The sequence below is a fragment of the Triturus cristatus genome, chromosome 7 (assembly GCF_964204655.1).
Source record: "Triturus cristatus chromosome 7, aTriCri1.1, whole genome shotgun sequence".
In the NCBI taxonomy this organism is placed as follows: Eukaryota; Metazoa; Chordata; class Amphibia; order Caudata; family Salamandridae; genus Triturus; species Triturus cristatus.
In genome coordinates, this window is record NC_140590.1 from 377,888,188 (window position 1) to 377,905,547 (window position 17,360).

Consider the following 17,360-nt stretch of genomic DNA (forward strand, 5'->3'; position numbering starts at 1 on the left):
TTCCCGCCGCACTTGTGGCGGCTGCTGAAGTGGGACCACGGATGAGGGAGCTGGGAGAACGGTCCTTAGCCCCCAGAACTGCGAAGCGCTACGGGAGCTGTGTCACCCTCTTTTGTGCAATTACAGGGGGCTGGGAGGAGGATCAGGTGGCTCTGGAACTTAGAGTCCAACAATTCTTGCTGTGGGCCAGAGGGGAGGGAAAAACTCACTCCTGGATATCGGGCCACCTCGCTGCCATCAGCCACCACGCCAGACTGAGGGGGCAGGCTGATCCCACCAAGGCTTTTGTGATCAAGGCAGCCTTGCGAGGGTGGGCTAAACTGGATCCGCGATCCCCGGATCCCAGGTCCCCCATTACTTTCTCACTGCTACAAGGAATGTTGGACTGTATGGATAGGGCCACTCACTCAGGGTACGAAGCTACACTGTTCTCGGCCTGTTTTTCCCTAGCCTTCTTTGGTGCCTTCAGGATCGGGGAACTAGTGGCCCGCTCAAAATCTGACCCCTCGGGGGTGGCTCTGAACGTAAAGGACGTAGAACTTGAACCGGGGTGCTTGAAAATAGTCATTAGACAGTCCAAAACTGACCAGCTAGGGCGAGGGAGGGTAGTGGTGCTACATGGCTTAGGGGATGAGAGATATTGCCCGGTAGCTTGTGTCAGAACCTACCTGCTGCTTCGCCCGCGTGGGGCGGGTTACCTGCTAGTGCATCAGGATGGCCTCCCGGTCACTAGATTTCAAGTGGACCACATCCTCAAGGCCTGCCTTAGGCTGTCCGGCCATGAGGTTAGGGGCAAAATATTCAGCAGCCACTCTTTCCGCATAGGTGCGGCCACCACAGCGTTCCTGGCGGGAATGCCTGCAGAAGGTATTATGATGGTGGGGCGCTGGCAGTCGCATTGCTTCAAGCGGTACATCCGGCCCTAGGGGTGGCCGGGGGGGGCTGTGGGTCACATTGGTTGGGCTGTCTAGTCGTGACCACAATCTTATTAGGCCTCCCCTCCCTCGCTGGTTTCCTGATTGACGTATACCTTGACTGCAGATTTGCTGAAGCTTGCTTATGTTGTTTTTCTCTTTCCGCTTAATAAACATATACTCAAAACCAATTTTCTCTTTATTAGGTATGAAGGTGTGGGTAATTGGTCACTCAATTATTGCAAGACTGGCACATTGGGCGGCGGCAAGAGAGTGGCAGAATGGCTTTGCCAACACGGACATCACGTGGTTGGGTTTCCCAGGCTTGCGCTAGTGCGACTTGTTACGGAAAGTGAAGCAGAGACTCCGGGGAGGGTGGCTCCCGCCCAACCTCTTGGTGGTTCACCTGGGGGGGAATGACCTCACATCACTAGGAAGGAGAGCTCTACTACAAGACATGAGGGATACTTTCTGCAAGTTGAGCGTGTTGTTGGGGCCGTGTGAGCTGTGGTGGTCTGAGATGACACCACGCACGATTTGGCATGGTGCTCGCTCAGGCGATGCCATCGAGGTATCTAGAAGAAAGGTTAATAGCGCTATGCGCAAGTTCACTGAGCAAAGAGGCTTTGGTTTCATCAGGCACGGCCTTCTGCATGCCAAATCAACGGGATGTCTCAAAGGCGATGGGGTTCACCTCTCGGATTTAGGCATGGAGTTGTTTTTACTGGATCTAGGGGAAGCTCTGACAGCTGCGGGTTGCTAATAATAGAGGTCCTGGTGGGGGGGCCCTGGTAGTGACGGTGGCCACTCCCAAGGCTGTGGAGGAGTTACAGGGCGATCCAGGGTCTGCACATACCAAGGGGTATAGCATGCAGCAGCACCGTGTGGTGCTAAGCCAGGATACCCAGGGATCTTTTAGCGTGTCCACGTGAAGACCTACGGCGCCCCGCTAACCGACAGGCGGTTGTGGGTCTGAGCAACCGGGGGCTGCCATGTATGCTCCGCCCACCCATCACGGGGGGGCGTGGTGAAGCATGTGGACTGGAGGTCCACGGATGGGAGGGGGGGGACCCTCCCAACATTTGGTAGACACCAATTGGCGTTGCCATGGTGACTCTAGGCTTATCAGACGGGCAGGCGGCATGGGGCTGGCCTGCCCTGGGATCGCCCGTAAGATAACCCACCGTGTTTGCATATTTATTATGCTAATAAACCTGCAGCAATATTTCTCCACTTACATTCAGTGTCATGTGTTTTATTATGGTTATGTACTGATGTGTGCTATGATAACGGTTGCCGATATTGGCACTATGCAAGGCTGCCCGGGGGGGGGTTGCGCAGCGGCCCGCCCCTTTGAGGGCGGCCGCCTTAGTGCCACAGGAAGGCACAGGGGTGGGAGGTCGTGTCCCTGGGCTTGACCTAGGGAGACCCCAGACAGGTAGCTGCTTCCGGCGGGGAGGAGCTAAGGGGGGGGTACATATTCGGTCCCCGCCCCCTCCTCGCCCTCTTGTCCGCTCGTTTGCCTTGCCCGCCCATCCGCTTACCCGGCATCTGGAGGGACAAGAAGGGGGGGGAGGTTTTTCTAACAATTTTCACTTTGTGTTGCAGGAGGAGTTACAGGGCGATCCAGGGTCTGCACATACCAAGGGGTATAGCATGCAGCAGCACCGTGTGGTGCTAAGCCAGGATACCCAGGGATCTTTTAGCGTGTCCACTGGAAGACCTACGGCGCCCCGCTAACCGACAGGCGGTTGTGGGTCTGAGCAACCGGGGGCTGCCATGTATGCTCCGCCCACCCATCACGGGGGGGCGTGGTGAAGCATGTGGACTGGAGGTCCACGGATGGGAGGGGGGGGACCCTCCCAACATTTGGTAGACACCAATTGGCGTTGCCATGGTGACTCTAGGCTTATCAGACGGGCAGGCGGCATGGGGCTGGCCTGCCCTGGGATCGCCCGTAAGATAACCCACCGTGTTTGCATATTTATTATGCTAATAAACCTGCAGCAATATTTCTCCACTTACATTCAGTGTCATGTGTTTTATTATGGTTATGTACTGATGTGTGCTATGATAACGGTTGCCGATATTGGCACTATGCCCCACTGCTGCTGCTGACACCGAGCTGGCTGCACAGACCAGCGGCGAGTGCGTGGAGGCTGGGAGCATCTCTGGCGAGGAGGGGGTCCTGCAAAAGGAGCTCGGGACCAGGAATCACTGAGGAGCACCATACCTGGCGAGGGGCGGGGGCCACACCTGGCGAGGGGGCGGAACCTGGCCTTTACCTGGGGATGGAAACCCACCGGGGAAAGCCCTCACACTAAAGATGCTCTCCACTGGGGGAGGGGCGATGCCTGGGGAGGCTAGACAGAAAGGGGTCGACAGATAATTTGGACAGGGTTGCTGATTTTGCTGCAACCCCCGACCAGGTACAGCTTCCACCATGATGGGAGAGCATTATCTGAGGGGAGACACCTCCCCCATACGAAAAGAAACTTGTGAACAGCTCTGTAGCACCAAATGACGGGGTCCTTCCGAAAGCGCCCGGGGCAGGATGTGTGGCAGCTGATGAACGAAGCAGCAGTCCTGCTCAGGCTGCCCCGAGCAACAGAGCTGATGAACAGAGCAGTGGCACCCCACGGCAGGCACCCTGCCTGCCCGCATCGCAGCACATGAACAGGGCTACAGCGCTCGACATTCGGCGAACCGCGAAGACTGTCCTGGGAACGGAATGCGGAATGTGACGCGCGCAACAGCTTCGACACCGAGGCCAGAACTGCCGAGGTCTCATCATGCACGTCAGATTGTGAACACACGTCAGATTGTGAACACAGCAGTAGCACCCCACCTAAACACCGGCTCCGTGCTTCCTGACCTCGGTTTTCCAGATAGCTCGGTGTTTTTTTTCGTGTCCTATACTGGATGTACGTGTGGCAGCACATGGATTGCCCGAGAGCAGGGGAAGAGGAGGAGCACACCACTGCCTTTCTCCGAGGCGAATGCCTCGGAGAAAGGCAGCGGCGTTTTCGGATTCGGGGGCGGGGTTTGGCTTTTATCTCCTCTTGCCATTGGCGGGAGGAGATAATTAGACTTCCTGCAAAAAACACGCCCCCGATCCGAAAAGGACGGGGCCTGATCGGAGTGACGGGACCTCTTCTCCAATGGCTGGCCAGCATTGAAGAGGCCAGCCAATGGAGAACAGGGGAGAAGAGGGGCGGGTTCAAGCCCCTCTTCTCCAAGTCATTAAATCTCCGACTTCCGGTTCTGCCTTCGGCAGACCAGCGGTCCTCGACCTAAAAAACGGGGACAGGTCATAGACATAGAAGTAGGACTACAGTTTGCAGTAACCATCGACACAAAAGAAGGACGATTTGACAGTTGTCAGACATAGAAAAAGGACTACATTGACAGCTCCCTCCACAGACCGAGATGAAGCATTACAGACAACAAATCTGCAGTCTTTTATTGGCACCCTTCTCCTTTACACAGCAGCATTAGTACTTTTTATTACATTTACACTTTTAAGATCTATAGCATATATTTGCCAAAAATCAATAAAACATCACAGGCTAGCAAACGCCAGATTTACTAGCTTTATCAATGCTCGTTTCTATAGCTGCGCGTCAGCACCATGTAAAGTACAACTCACCAATGTTGCTTAGTTGCTCATGACAGAAAAGCATGGGAGGTAAACTGCGGAATGCTAAATTGCCAAATGGCAGCCATGGACCAATGTACAAAAAAAACCTTCTCTCCAGGTATTACTGCCTTAGGGTCTTAAGGGTGACAAAGATTGGCCGACCACACTGTCCTCCCACATTTGCGTAGTCACTGCTGAGATGTCATGTTACCTTACTGTGGTATGTATAGTGCACTCTAGCCATTGGTATCATCTCATAGTGCAATAGTGTGAAGACCTGAGCAAAAAGCTCGAGCAGCGCTGCTCGCCTCTTCCACAGGCGTTAACCCTGCTCCTTTAAGTCCTTTCCAGCTAAACAGTTTGCCGTGATCTGAAAGGTCAGTCAAAAGGTCAAGTCATAGCTTTGATATGGAGAACACAGAGCATGCATCAATTGGTTATGAATAAAACATGCAATGACCAATGCATTAATCCTTGCACGGTATGCATAAGGGCTTCTGAAAAGTTTGCATAGCTATGAATACAAGCTACAGGACGAAGAAATATTGTTTTATCCAAAGTAGAAACTTTGGCTGGCACGATGACGTAGGTGGCGCTGCATGTAAAATGTCTCTCTTCAAAGGATTTCATTCTTGCTACAGCGCTCACCTCAGTGACGACACATGCCATAAAAAGTGCAAAGAGAGCATGCGCACGCATGCTCAACCGGAAAAATGAAAAACAGGGACATTTCTGTGTTTTACCTGGACACTGTTTGAAAACAGGGACATTTGAGTCACTTTGAGAAAAGTGTCGGGACACGGGGACATTTCTCCAAAAACAGGGACCGTCCTGGGAAAACGGGGACGTCTGGTCACCCTACCTCTACGGCCTCCTGGAAACTGCAGCACGATCGTGGGCATGACTAGGTCTATGCACATGTGTACTACACCTACACTACACTAGTCCATCTGTTCCGGTGCTGCAATCACACCTCCGAAGCATGCACGTGCCTTTGTGACAGATCTACTCAATGGACACCCTGAGCTAATTCAATGCACCTGTCCTATTGCTGCTTCTCCTCTATTTACACCACGGGGACAATTAAATGCTCTTATTTCACCCGCCCTAATGCACAATATTTATATACGCGGATTACTGGCGCAGAGACACCCTTACCTGTTCCTGGCAGCTTCCCTGGGACGGTCACGCTGTTGGTCTCCCCTGCCGCCGACGGAGTTCACGGCCGCAGTTGGGGGAGACTACAGCTCCCAGCAGGCTTAGCGCCACCACCACCGGACATCCGCCTACTTTCGCGCCCGGAGGCGCTCAAAAAGGAGAGGCTCCCTCGGTGGAGCGGGGGCACCTTTCCAAGCGGATTACTGGCGCAGAGACACCCTTACCTGTTCCTGGCAGCTTCCCTGGGACGGTCACGCTGTTGGTCTCCCCTGCCGCCGACGGAGTTCACGGCCGCAGTTGGGGGAGACTACAGCTCCCAGCAGGCTTAGCGCCACCACCACCGGACATCCGCCTACTTTCGCGCCCGGAGGCGCTCAAAAAGGAGAGGCTCCCTCGGTGGAGCGGGGGCACCTTTCCAAGCGGATTACTGGCGCAGAGACACCCTTACCTGTTCCTGGCAGCTTCCCTGGGACGGTCACGCTGTTGGTCTCCCCTGCCGCCGACGGAGTTCACGGCCGCAGTTGGGGGAGACTACAGCTCCCAGCAGGCTTAGCGCCACCACCACCGGACATCCGCCTACTTTCGCGCCCGGAGGCGCTCAAAAAGGAGAGGCTCCCTCGGTGGAGCGGGGGCACCTTTCCAAGCGGATTACTGGCGCAGAGACACCCTTACCTGTTCCTGGCAGCTTCCCTGGGACGGTCACGCTGTTGGTCTCCCCTGCCGCCGACGGAGTTCACGGCCGCAGTTGGGGGAGACTACAGCTCCCAGCAGGCTTAGCGCCACCACCACCGGACATCCGCCTACTTTCGCGCCCGGAGGCGCTCAAAAAGGAGAGACTCCCTCCGCGTCGCGGGACGCGCGCGGGCGGCGCCGGGCTAAGCCCGGGCGAAGGGCGGGCCCTCTGAGGTCCTCAGAGGTACGAGGAGGACGGGACGGGGCCACCTCCTTTCATTCACCTATTTGTTACAACTTGAAGGTACTGTTCATTGGTCCACTGGCCATTCCTCATTTGGGAACTGTGGGTACTGCTATTATTTCCGGGACTAACTGCCTTATAACCATAATGTTTGCTATGTGTCATTGATACTTGTATCTGTAGTCCTGCGTAACAACCCAAACCGCAGAACAGGGACTATTATTTGTCAGCATGGCCCCAAGAGGCACCCGCAGCAAAACTGCTGCCGCTGTGACTGGCCCCATTGACGTTTTTATTTCTAAGGCCAATGATGCCATCAACCAGGGCATAAATCTACTAGAACGCAGGGTATCACAAGACTTGGCGCATGCCAAACGTTCCTCGCTTGGCCTCATTGCTACCGCCACTACACCTGCACAAATTATGCCTAATAACATCAGACCCTTACTTGATGTATGTGCTGACATACACACCATTCCTAGCGAGGTTAATCTCTCAGCCTCAATTCCCCTGTTAGACACAGATACCGACACTAGCACAGAGTTGGAAAAAACGCCTGAGTTACTAATTAACCCCTCTCCCAAAGTACAATCTGCTGATAAAACCAGGCATGCTAGAGGTAGGCGTGAGGGGGCAGTTCAAAAACTGAAGTTACACGCATCCAAGCCCCGGGTAACTACGATCAGGAAATATGGCCGGGCACAAAGGAAACCTGGGAAAAATACCAACTTTGTCCCTGGAAATAATCATAACGTGACTAAGGTTACGGTAACACCCCAGAGGGATGATAGTGAAACTGTTCAGCAGGGCAGAACATCGAACACTAACGGAAATATAGACAAGGCATATGACCCCCTGTTGGAAAGACTGGGGGATTTATTAAGCATTTATCTATCCCCAATCGAAAATAGGCTTGCTCGATTAGAAAAACAGCTAGATGAATTGAGCAACCCTCTTAAGATTTTCCTAGAGGGAGGTCCTGCAATCAGCATAAAAAATAGTAACCCCACCAATATAGTAGGCCCCAAAACAACTAACCTACAAGTACCCCCAGTCGCCCCAAACAATGCAGATAAAGTCGTACCTGTTGCGCTGGCCAATGGCCCAATTATTAAACAACAAACAGCAATACCACACACTAATAGCAAATCCACAGACAAAAGAAAGGATCCTGGCACCAATACCACCGCGAATACCACACTCCCAACTGCGAGTACCACAGGTCACCCCTCAACTTTTACAAGCAATCCTATCTTGACCCAACCCACCCCAAAACCGCCCAGACAAGTTCCGGCCCGCATTAATCTTCCTCCGGAATGCGGTGCATATGTATTAGTGTTAGTAAATGTTACTAAACTAAGAGAGGATCAGGATGAAAATCCCATATCACTCAAAAATAAAACCCTGCACTGGCTAATTACTAACTGCAATTACCCGATTGATGGTGCAAGGGAGATTATTAACACACAGCGGGTGGGCTGGATTGGACCCCTTAGGAAAAAATTTGAGGGTGACTGTGTCATTATTAGTTTTAGAAAACCACATTGGGCAGAGAAAACATTAGTCAACGCCCCTTTACCATCGCCATGGGAATTTAACACCACGCTCCTTCCCTTAGGATATTTTTATCGACACCTGATACCTCCAGAACAAGCCACGGCTAACCCTCCCAACAATTTCCCCATTAATTTACACCAAGAGACGAATTTTGGTGCAAGGGTCAAATCACCCTTTTTTGCCCAAAACCAGAACCTAAATGCCGCCTTTTCCAATAACCCTAACTGGCATCCACAACCTCTAATGCCAATCCTTACCCCCAACCACCCACAACATTTTCAAGCCCCAACTATGCGCCAGAGCAATCACAGGGATAGGTCTTATCCAACCCCTAACTCATTCCAGTTTGCACAGACGACACAAGTCAGGCCAATGTACAATATCCCAACTTTCAATCGGTTCGACTATCTATCATCACTAGACGAACAGGATTGACTGAGCATACCCCTTAATAATGAATCATGCAAGAATGTTAAAGCTTGTAACCAAGAGGATGCTACAATCATAAATTCACTTGCATTACTCCATGCTAAAACAGTAGCCCCAGAAATCATATTATCGGATAGCACTCCGGCCATTTCGAACGAACCAACTATCTATGATAATGGGAATACTAGGTGCACATTTATTAACCAGGGGTTCAAACATGGCCTATCAATCCTAAGCTGGAATGTCGCAGGCTTAGAATCCAAGCTCTCTGACCCTGCTTGGACCGAACTAATTAAGGACATAGACATACTCATGTTCCAAGAGACTTGGGCTGTTGATAACCTGCATATCGAAGGCTACCACTGTTTCAGCCTGACATCTCTAAAACCTAGCTTTGGCCGAGCGGTGGGTGGACTCTTTACGGGGATTAGAATTTTGGCAGGCGGTACAATTAATGTTTTGAAGTTAGACAACCTTGCTAATTCCAATATTCAAATTCTGGAATACAAATTGAAATCAAAGACCATAATCTATTTAATCAATTTTTATAACAATGATTTTAATGGTGTACCGAACAAAAATTTTGTTGCTTTATCTAAGGTTTTAAATATAATTGATTGTTCCATGTCAGTAGATACTAAGACCAGTATTCTGATCGGGGGAGATTTTAATGTGAAACTTATAGATAACTATGGATCCACTAACTTTGATCACTGTAATGACCGCAGGGGTTTGGAACTGATTAGCATACTCTCTGATTTTAACCTTGTTGACGTAATGAGTGTAGGGTATGATATGAATTTTCCCTACGCCCCTACGTTTAAGGGCAGGGATAACGGTTCAATTATCGATTACATTTTTACATCACCTGTGTTAACGGACTGTTTAATCAAATCTTCTGTGGTGCAAACGTCCTTCAGCGATCATAATCCTTTGTTTGCTATTTTTAACCTCGTACCCAGTCCGATTTTTATGAATTTAAATGGAGCTAGGGATATCACACCCTCAATTGATGGCCTTCGCCTTAAATGGAGAGGAATTGATTGCGGGGCAATTATAGATACGATTCAGGAGGCATATCCGGATCTATTGAAATGTCTCTCCTCCCCTAGTACAAATAATGAAGAACTAATTACTGCTTTTGAAGCTTTATGCACCAATATAAAAACTCTCCTGTCAGTCCCACTCTCTACTGACCACAAAGAGCCACGGTGGTTTGATACATCTTGCTCCGTGGCCAATAGAGAGTTAAGAAAGGCCCTCTCTGCCAATCCCAGGTGTAAGGACGCCGTTCGAGCCGCCAGGAAAAACTACAAAGATAAAATATCGAAAAGGAAGGCAAATTTGCTCTCCGATCACTGGGATAAGCTGGTTATCAGCGCCAATCTGGGCGGCAGCGGCCCATTTTGGACGGCAGTTAGGAGAACGAGGGAAATGGGCAAAGAGCTTACTAAAATTAGTTGCAACATAACCAGTACAGCCTGGGAGACCCATTTTTCTAATATTTATGCTGCCCCCTCTGATGAGCAACCTCTCCCTAAACTGAATCAAACAGCAGGCTTAGAGATTTCGGACTTAGAAGTCAGGAAAGCTATCAAAGAGAGCCTAGGCAACAAGGCGCCCGGGCCAGACGGCCTCCCTATAGATATCCTTAAATTTAACGTTGATCTTTGGACACCAATACTCTTAAACATTTTTAATAGTCTTCCTCATGTAGCCATGCCTGCCACCTGGGCTACTAGTATTATTGTCCCCATTTATAAAAAGGGAGACAGATCTGACCCAGTAAACTATCGTCCCATCTCCCTCCTGGACAATACTTTAAAAATACTAGGACGAATAATTTATAATAGGGTACTGGTATGGGCGTCTGATTCTGACTTTTTAGACCCCTGCCAGATGGGGTTTAGGAGTGGGGTAGGAACAGTCGAGCAATGCCTAAACTTAAAATTGATAATAGATAAATATTGCATTGCTCGCTCATCCCCCGTTTACCTAGCTTTTATGGATCTTTCATCCGCATTCGATCTTGTGAATAGATCCAAGCTATGGTTAACTCTCCTGTCAAATGGTCTCGATGCCACTCTTGTTAGATTCTTAGCCTACCTCCATACTGACTTGAAAGCTCGGGTACGTATTGGTGTGGGCGGAGAGGTATCGGGAGCCATTAAGATAGGGAGGGGGGTGAGACAGGGGTGCGTCTTAGCACCCCTGCTGTTTATCATTTATATTAATGGCTTGTCCAACTGTTTAAAGAAAGCTACCCCCGATGTCCCAATCATTTTAGGAAATCCCTTGCCCGTACTTTTATATGCAGACGACGCTGTCCTTTTGGCACGCACACCAAACGCCTTACGTCTGCTTGTACATAGTTTTGTAAATTTTATGGAGGGACTGGAATTGAAAGTTAATTTTAAAAAGTCTTTTATTATGCCTTGTGGGCCGGGCAAAAGGAAACTCGGCACTATTCAAATTGGAACAGATAAACTCGAATCTGTCCATAAGTTCCCTTATCTGGGGCTGGTTTTCGCTGCGAACGGCTCCTGGAGTGGGCATGTGGCCCACGCCACGAGCAAGTTCTCGAAAGCCAACAACTCCGTCCTGAGTCTCCCACGCCCTAAGAAAATCGGCGCCACTAAAGCTATTGTTCAAATTTTTAAATTACAGTGTTCCCCTGTTGCTACATATGGAGCCGAAGTTTGGGGATCGGCCAGCAGCATTGGTATTCAAAGAGAGGAAAAACGTTTTTGCAGGAAATTGCTGGGAGCACCAATTTCCTCTTCCAATTTCATCTGTCATAACGAACTTAACCTCCCATTCATAAACGACTTTATTAAAGCAAGACCAGCACTCTTCTGGATCAGAATCTGGAGGAATGAGGCTGCTGCCCTTACGCAAAACATCATTAGGGACTGCCTCAATAGTGATAATGGCATACAGATCCCCTGGTTCAAAGACGTTTTTAAAATATTTAATGAAATTGGAAGAGGTATTTTGTTTACTGAGCCAACGGCTATTGAACCAAAGGACAAACATGAGGTTCAAAAGGCACTCTATGCACTTTATCGTAATGAACGGCTTGGAATTGAACTACAGAAATCAGGGGTCAAAAAATACATTGGTAATGGTCTCTGTATGCAAATCATGCCACCCTACCAATCACTGCCTATGTCAAATTGGGAACGATCTCTACTGTTTCGTCTTAGGGCAGGAACTGTTAAATTTCTGCTCTCTTTTCCTCTGGGGTATCAACACCATACTGTCCTTACCCCCTGTCCCTGTGACGGTACAAGCACTCAAGATGATTTGCACTTTCTGTTTTTCTGTAAATATTATGTGAGATATACCAAATGGCTTTTAACCCCATATTTTAGAAAGCTCAGACCTCTTACACTTCAGGAATCCTACATGCTGCTGCTCACCCTGGATAATGATGAACTGACATTTCGCACTAGCACTTTCCTAAGACTAGCCATACGTGCACGCAAGACTATGGAAAGTCCTTGTAATCAGATCTAGTCAAAAAATACTACTGCTAAAACCTCATAAGTTAATGGAATTTACTGTTTAACCTTTGTATGAATTGCTTTGTTACTATGAAATGTAAATTATTTAACTGTTTCGTATTATGTGTATGTATATGTTTTTTGATGTGTCGGTACTTTTATGAATTTTAACAAATTCGAATAAAGGTCTTTTGAACTTGAACTTGAACTATACTTAACTCAAGGGTCTTAAGTGGGCGGGTCTCTCCGGGTATCAGATCGGGTCCCTCTAGGGGCCTGTATTCATGCTCTTAACCATAAGGGCAACAAAAAAAAACGTACTTTTTGAAGAATGAAGTAAAACCCGTTTATGTCATCCATGTTAGCGATTTGGTTTCTGTTTATATTTCACGTTTCACTCAATACCGCACTCCCTCATAGTCTTAGCTATTTCCAGGATAGTGTTCAGTTTATTTTCGTTTTCATATTGCACGTGTGTAGTCCATTCTTGCAACTGGGTCGCCTTTGTGCATTTGTAACAGGTCACGAGTGAGCACTCTGGAGCTCAGGCTGAAGGCAGCGCGGGTTTCTCACTGTGACTGTCAGTGGGACAGAAAGGAGTTCCGAATACATGGCCATCCAATCCTTGGCCTCTCTGCTGAGCGCACAGGGCAATGGTCACTAATATCAGCTGCGATTCTGAATCTGTATTGTTGTGAGTGAAGGAGGTAAACAGTTGTCAATATAGTGAAAATGCGGAGCTTATAGGTGAATGGGTGAGTTGTGTGTTTGGAGGCGATGCAAGGAAGTGCATTCAGGAGCGAGTGGAAAGAGGGCGCTGAAGAGGAAAGATGGATGCGAGATATGCAAATACGAGAGATGTGGAGAGAAAACCGGGCATACATGTCTAAGACAAAGTGAACATAACAGGAGTGACAGACACTGTAGAGGCAACACGACTCAGTATTGTTTAATTCAGTCTCACAATTTCAGAATTCAAGCATTTTCAATATTAATCATTTAAAACAAAATCATCGCTGTTACTCATTTATTTTAAATGGCTAACAACCATTGACAAATCCAATAGTTCTGGCTGGTGTAGGTGTTATGTTATATATCTTGACACAATAACAGGAACCTCAGCGAGGAACCATAATACCGCCTTGAAGACACACTGTCAGAATCACAGAAATGTGTTTTACATATTTAAACCACGCCCTTTTAGAGACTCCTCCCCTACTTTTTTCATCCCACTTGAAGCCCTGGGCAAAAAAGTATTAGCATCGGTCCCTCGTAATTGTAAGGCCTACGCATGCGCACGTCCAGGAACATACTGACAGCCTCGCCTGTAGGTCCAGTGGAACATTCCCGGGCAAGTCAGAGACAGTGCTGTATGTGGGAAGAACAGCGCGGGGCTTCTACAAGTGGCCAAAGAAAGTCAGCAGGAATCCTTTTCAAGAGGAGTGACGTAATTCAGACCGTGGCTTAAAACAAGTAACTTGAAAACCTACACCTAGAGCAAGTCAGACCGTTTGGCTTTGCTAATGCTGGTTATCAGTGTCAAATAAATGGGTAACAAAACATTTCGTTGTGAATACTTAGAATTAAAAATGTTTCGGTTCTGTAAATATACGAGAATGAGAATTAAACATTCCTTTTTTCTTAAAACCAATTGTTATTGACACATAGAAGTTGGGCACATTTCACATTTCAATATCAATTGTGTTCGATGATCAGTACAGGCGATGTAACTGGTACACAGAGGAATTACACGGCCCTTGACATATAGGAGCAAGCGCCTGTGCAGACTGCACTCGTTGTGTGGGTGGCCAGGAATCCACCATGGAGCAGCATTTATTCTAAAAGAGGTTTCATAATGCAATAGGAACTGGCTACTCGGCAAGGAACAGCATCCCAACCCCCCCACTCCCCCGTCCCCTGGAAACTCAACACTACATACGTGTGGGGGGGGGGCACAAAGGATCAGGGTCTATGCAGCCGGAGGCAGAGGAGGGCCCGGCCATGCTTCAACGCTATGGGGCGGACAGGGGATCTAGGACGCTGTGTGTAGGAAGGGGTGTGCCATATGCAAGAGGTACCATCGTATGCAGGGCTTTAAGTGGGATACAAAAACTGGGGGGGTCTCTCAAAGGGGCGTGGTCAATGTAACTAAGGGCGCGGCTTAAAAACACGTAAGTTTAAAATCTGTGTTTAGCACAGTGTGCTGCCCGCCTTGTATGTTGCTGTTCCTGTCATTGCGTCCAGATTTATGATACAAGTCACATCATACCTACAAGTCAGGGCTATTGGCTTTGTCAATGGTTGCTAGTTGGACAAGATAAATAAGCAGCCACTATGGCTTGTATATAATATTGAAAAAACTTCCACTTAAAGCACTGGTGACACCACGACAATGTTGCTGCTCCTAAGTTTCAAAAAGAGAAGGGAAATCCAGAGAGAAAATGACTCTTTAAAGGATTCCCCTTCCTCTACAACGCTCACCACGCGCACATCGATGTGCCTGCTGTCACTGCAGTTCGGAAAAACACAAACGGACCGCCTGTGCCAGGGCACAAAACAGAGCCCCATAGAGACCCGTTTCGAGGCCCCCTTTAAAAAACTGACGGTGCTCAGATCCGGTGAGACCCGGCTCACTTAAAGCCCTGATTGTATGTACTTGAAACGGGGACTGCGGGGGTCTTGCTGGATTATTCTTGTGTCTTGAACCATTCCGGACAGTGGAGTGACTGTCCCAAAGAAAACTCAGAGCGAGGCCGCAGACAGTTCAGTGCCTCCAGGGAGTCTTGGGCGAGTGCTCTGTACACCCCAGTTCTTCGTGTTCTGCTGTGTCCCGTTGGGTGCATAGTGGGGAATTAAACATTCCTATGGTCTGTAGTAGGGGTAGTGGCCTTCAGAGTGTCTCAATCACGCCAGTTCTCCTCTTCACAGCACTCTACTCCAGAGTCTCTCAATATGTTAGTCACGTATGCCCTTCTCCTTCTGCGCCCATTTCCTTTCATCTCATCTCATTCACTTCCCCAACCCAATCACACACAACCCACCCACTCACCTGGATGTAACCACTGCATTGTCTTTTCTATCGCCTCTATTCATGTTTCCAAAACTGTGTACTCTTCCCATACACTTTTCCACAATTACAGTTAGTAACATTATTCGACCCAGTGATGCGCACTGCCTTCCGCCTCAACTCCAGAACTCTCTATTGTGCTCTGTGGTGAGCGCCCATCCACACCCTGAGCTCACGCAGACACCTGGAGGCGGCTCAGTGTACACTATGCACATCACAACAGTCACATGCCGCATGAAAAACTACAGAAACGCAACATTTGGGAAAAGCAAGCACTCTTCGGGAATGAAGATGAAGTCAACGCGCAGTGTAAACAGGGACGGCATCACGGCAGGGACTGCCTTCGTGTTCCTGGCAGTCATTCTTGGCAAACCGAGCAGCGCTTTTGCTTGTAAAGTTAAGTACAAGGATACTGGGCCTGGTGGGACCCGTGTCTAAGTCCCTTGAATTACTGCCATGTCCCAGACCCAGAAGGACCCGCCCCACTTAAAGCCCTGGCTGGAGACTCTGAAGGACTAGCAGACCTGGGGTCAAACAAGAGATGTCTGACTTTCCCCAGCCGTACTGTCTTTCTAGCAGCAGCAGCCAGCCCGGCATTCTGCAGATTATGTGATGCACATGCCCGCCTCTCACTCCCCACGCCCCGGGTACTCACACATCATCTCCTCGTGCGCGAAGCCCATGATCTTCATGGACTCCATCGTCTCCTGGAAGATGTCCTTGTCCTGCTGGCCGGGGATGGGCAGGGCGCCGTTGGACAGGAAGCGGTACTGGTTGAAGGACTCCAGCAGCAGGTCGGCTGTAAGGGAGGGACACAGGCAGGAGTAAGTGACACGGTTCACCGCGGGCCCACTTCACAGCAATCATGAGCGGGAGGCTGGCTAGAGTGCCCATTCTGGCCACTGACCTACTGACACCTACTGACTCGCTTAGAGGCCAGTGATGCCACAGCGCCCCCACTGGTAGGGAGGAGCTTTCCAGACACACTTTGAACCGCAATCAAGGCTATCCAATGACTGACTTCTAGGAGTCGCTGTTGCAGGGGTGCCTGGCAGCTTCATTCCCATTACAAGAGCACTGAGCACAGGCCCACTGCAGCGAGGCTGACAGGGAGAGGGCCACACATTCTGTTCTAGTCTGCACATGAAAAATACACTTTTGCCATTTTCAAATGAGACATACATGTGCAACTCGCACTGCAGCATCCCACGAGTGCAACGTCAGCTCTACCTCTTTCCCGTGTTTAATGCCAGCACTGTGACCCTCGCCTATGTATAATTAAAGCGTTGGCCCCTGTATGCAAGAGCAAGGTGTCCTTATGCAAGGGCAATAATACGCTGCGCCCCCCCCCAGTGTAACAGGACTGTGCATGTGCGATACCAGCACTGTCCCTCTCTCCAGTGTGCGATACCAGCACTGTCCTTTATCAAGTGGGAAACCGGCACTGTCCGTCTCTCCCTTGTGAAATACCAGATTGTTGCCATTTCTACCACATGATACCAGGAGTGTCCCTCTCCTACTGTGTGTGATACCAGCACTGTCCCTCTTCTCCAGCGTGTGATACCAGCACTGTCCCTCTTCTCCAGCGTGTGATACCAGCACTGTCTCTCTCCTACTGTGTGTGATACCAGCACTGTCCCTCTTCTCCAGCGTGTGATACCAGCACTGTCCCTCTTCTCCAGCGTGTCATACCAGCACTCTCCCTCTCTCCAGTGTGTGATACCAGCACTGTCCCTCTCCTACTGTGTGTGATACCAGCACTGTCCATCTTCTCCAGCGTGTGATACCAGCACTGTCCCTCTCCTACTGTGTGTGATACCAGCACTGTCCATCTTCTCCAGCGTGTGATACCATCACTGTCCCTCTTCTCCAGCGTGTGATACCAGCACTGTCCATCTTCTCCAGTGTGTGATACCAGCACTGTCCCTCTCTCCAGTGTGCGATACCAGCACTGTCCTTTATCAAGTGGGAAACCGGCACTGTCCGTCTCTCCCTTGTGAAATACCAGATTGTTGCCATTTCTACCACATGATACCAGGAGTGTCCCTCTCCTACTGTGTGTGATACCAGCACTGTCCCTCTTCTCCAGCGTGTGATACCAGCACTGTCCCTCTTCTCCAGCGTGTGATACCAGCACTGTCCCTCTCCTACTGTGTGTGATACCAGCACTGTC

The 17,360-nt window shown here is 49.5% G+C and overlaps 1 protein-coding gene across 5 annotated transcripts in view; it reads right to left on the reverse strand.

The window, feature by feature from the left end:
• The window catches only part of LOC146809721 (uncharacterized), a 614,997-nt gene that overhangs the window by 225,482 nt on the left and 372,155 nt on the right, over positions 1–17,360 (reverse strand). For all 5 annotated transcript variants that reach the window (XM_085616561.1, XM_085616559.1, XM_085616558.1 and 2 more), the window contains one exon: positions 15,843–15,986. In XM_085616561.1, the coding sequence (XP_085472687.1) occupies positions 15,843–15,986 (144 nt within the window). The remainder of the gene's footprint in view (positions 1–15,842; positions 15,987–17,360) is intronic.